At 52.9% G+C, this 425-nt stretch overlaps 1 protein-coding gene across 1 annotated transcript in view; it reads left to right on the top strand.

Annotated features, from left to right (window-relative positions):
- The window catches only part of STK10 (serine/threonine kinase 10), a 46,542-nt gene that overhangs the window by 33,899 nt on the left and 12,218 nt on the right, over positions 1–425 (top strand). Inside the window, exon 6 of the mRNA XM_031055225.1 lies at positions 1–47. This exon is cut by the window's left edge and continues 154 nt beyond it. Within this exon, the coding sequence (XP_030911085.1) occupies positions 1–47 (47 nt within the window). The remainder of the gene's footprint in view (positions 48–425) is intronic.

The raw sequence follows: 425 nt of genomic DNA, 5'->3' as shown, positions 1-425 counted from the left end.
AAGATCGCCAAGTCCGACCCGCCCACGCTCAGCTGCCCCTCCAAATGGTGAGGGGGCAGCCCAGGGAGCACCTCCCAGCTGCCACATGGGGAAAAAAACAGTGGTTTTTAGCAGTTTTCTTTCATTTGGGTAGGGTTTTAGCTGTATTCCAGCTCCAGCTGTGTGCAGGGGGCTGGGAAGGCACTGCTGGCTGAGGGCAGGATGCTCACACTGTGCTCACAGGGTCCAGGCAGCACAGGGACAGCTGCTGCTCACCCACAGAGCCCCCCAAAACCAGGGGGGACCCCTTGGCTGTTCTCAAAACAACCCGTGTGTATAAAAGGCAAGTTTTTCTCTAAAGCTGGAGATGGCCAAGAGCTCCAGAATTGCTTTCCCTGAAGTCTGGAAAGCCATTTCTGCATGTAAAAGAAAATTTTATTAATTTA

Source organism: Geospiza fortis, unplaced genomic scaffold, assembly GCF_000277835.1.
Source record: "Geospiza fortis unplaced genomic scaffold, GeoFor_1.0 scaffold55, whole genome shotgun sequence".
Taxonomy (NCBI): Eukaryota; Metazoa; Chordata; class Aves; order Passeriformes; family Thraupidae; genus Geospiza; species Geospiza fortis.
Note: the sequence above shows the minus strand (reverse complement) of the source record. Positions and strands in the feature narration are given on the sequence as shown.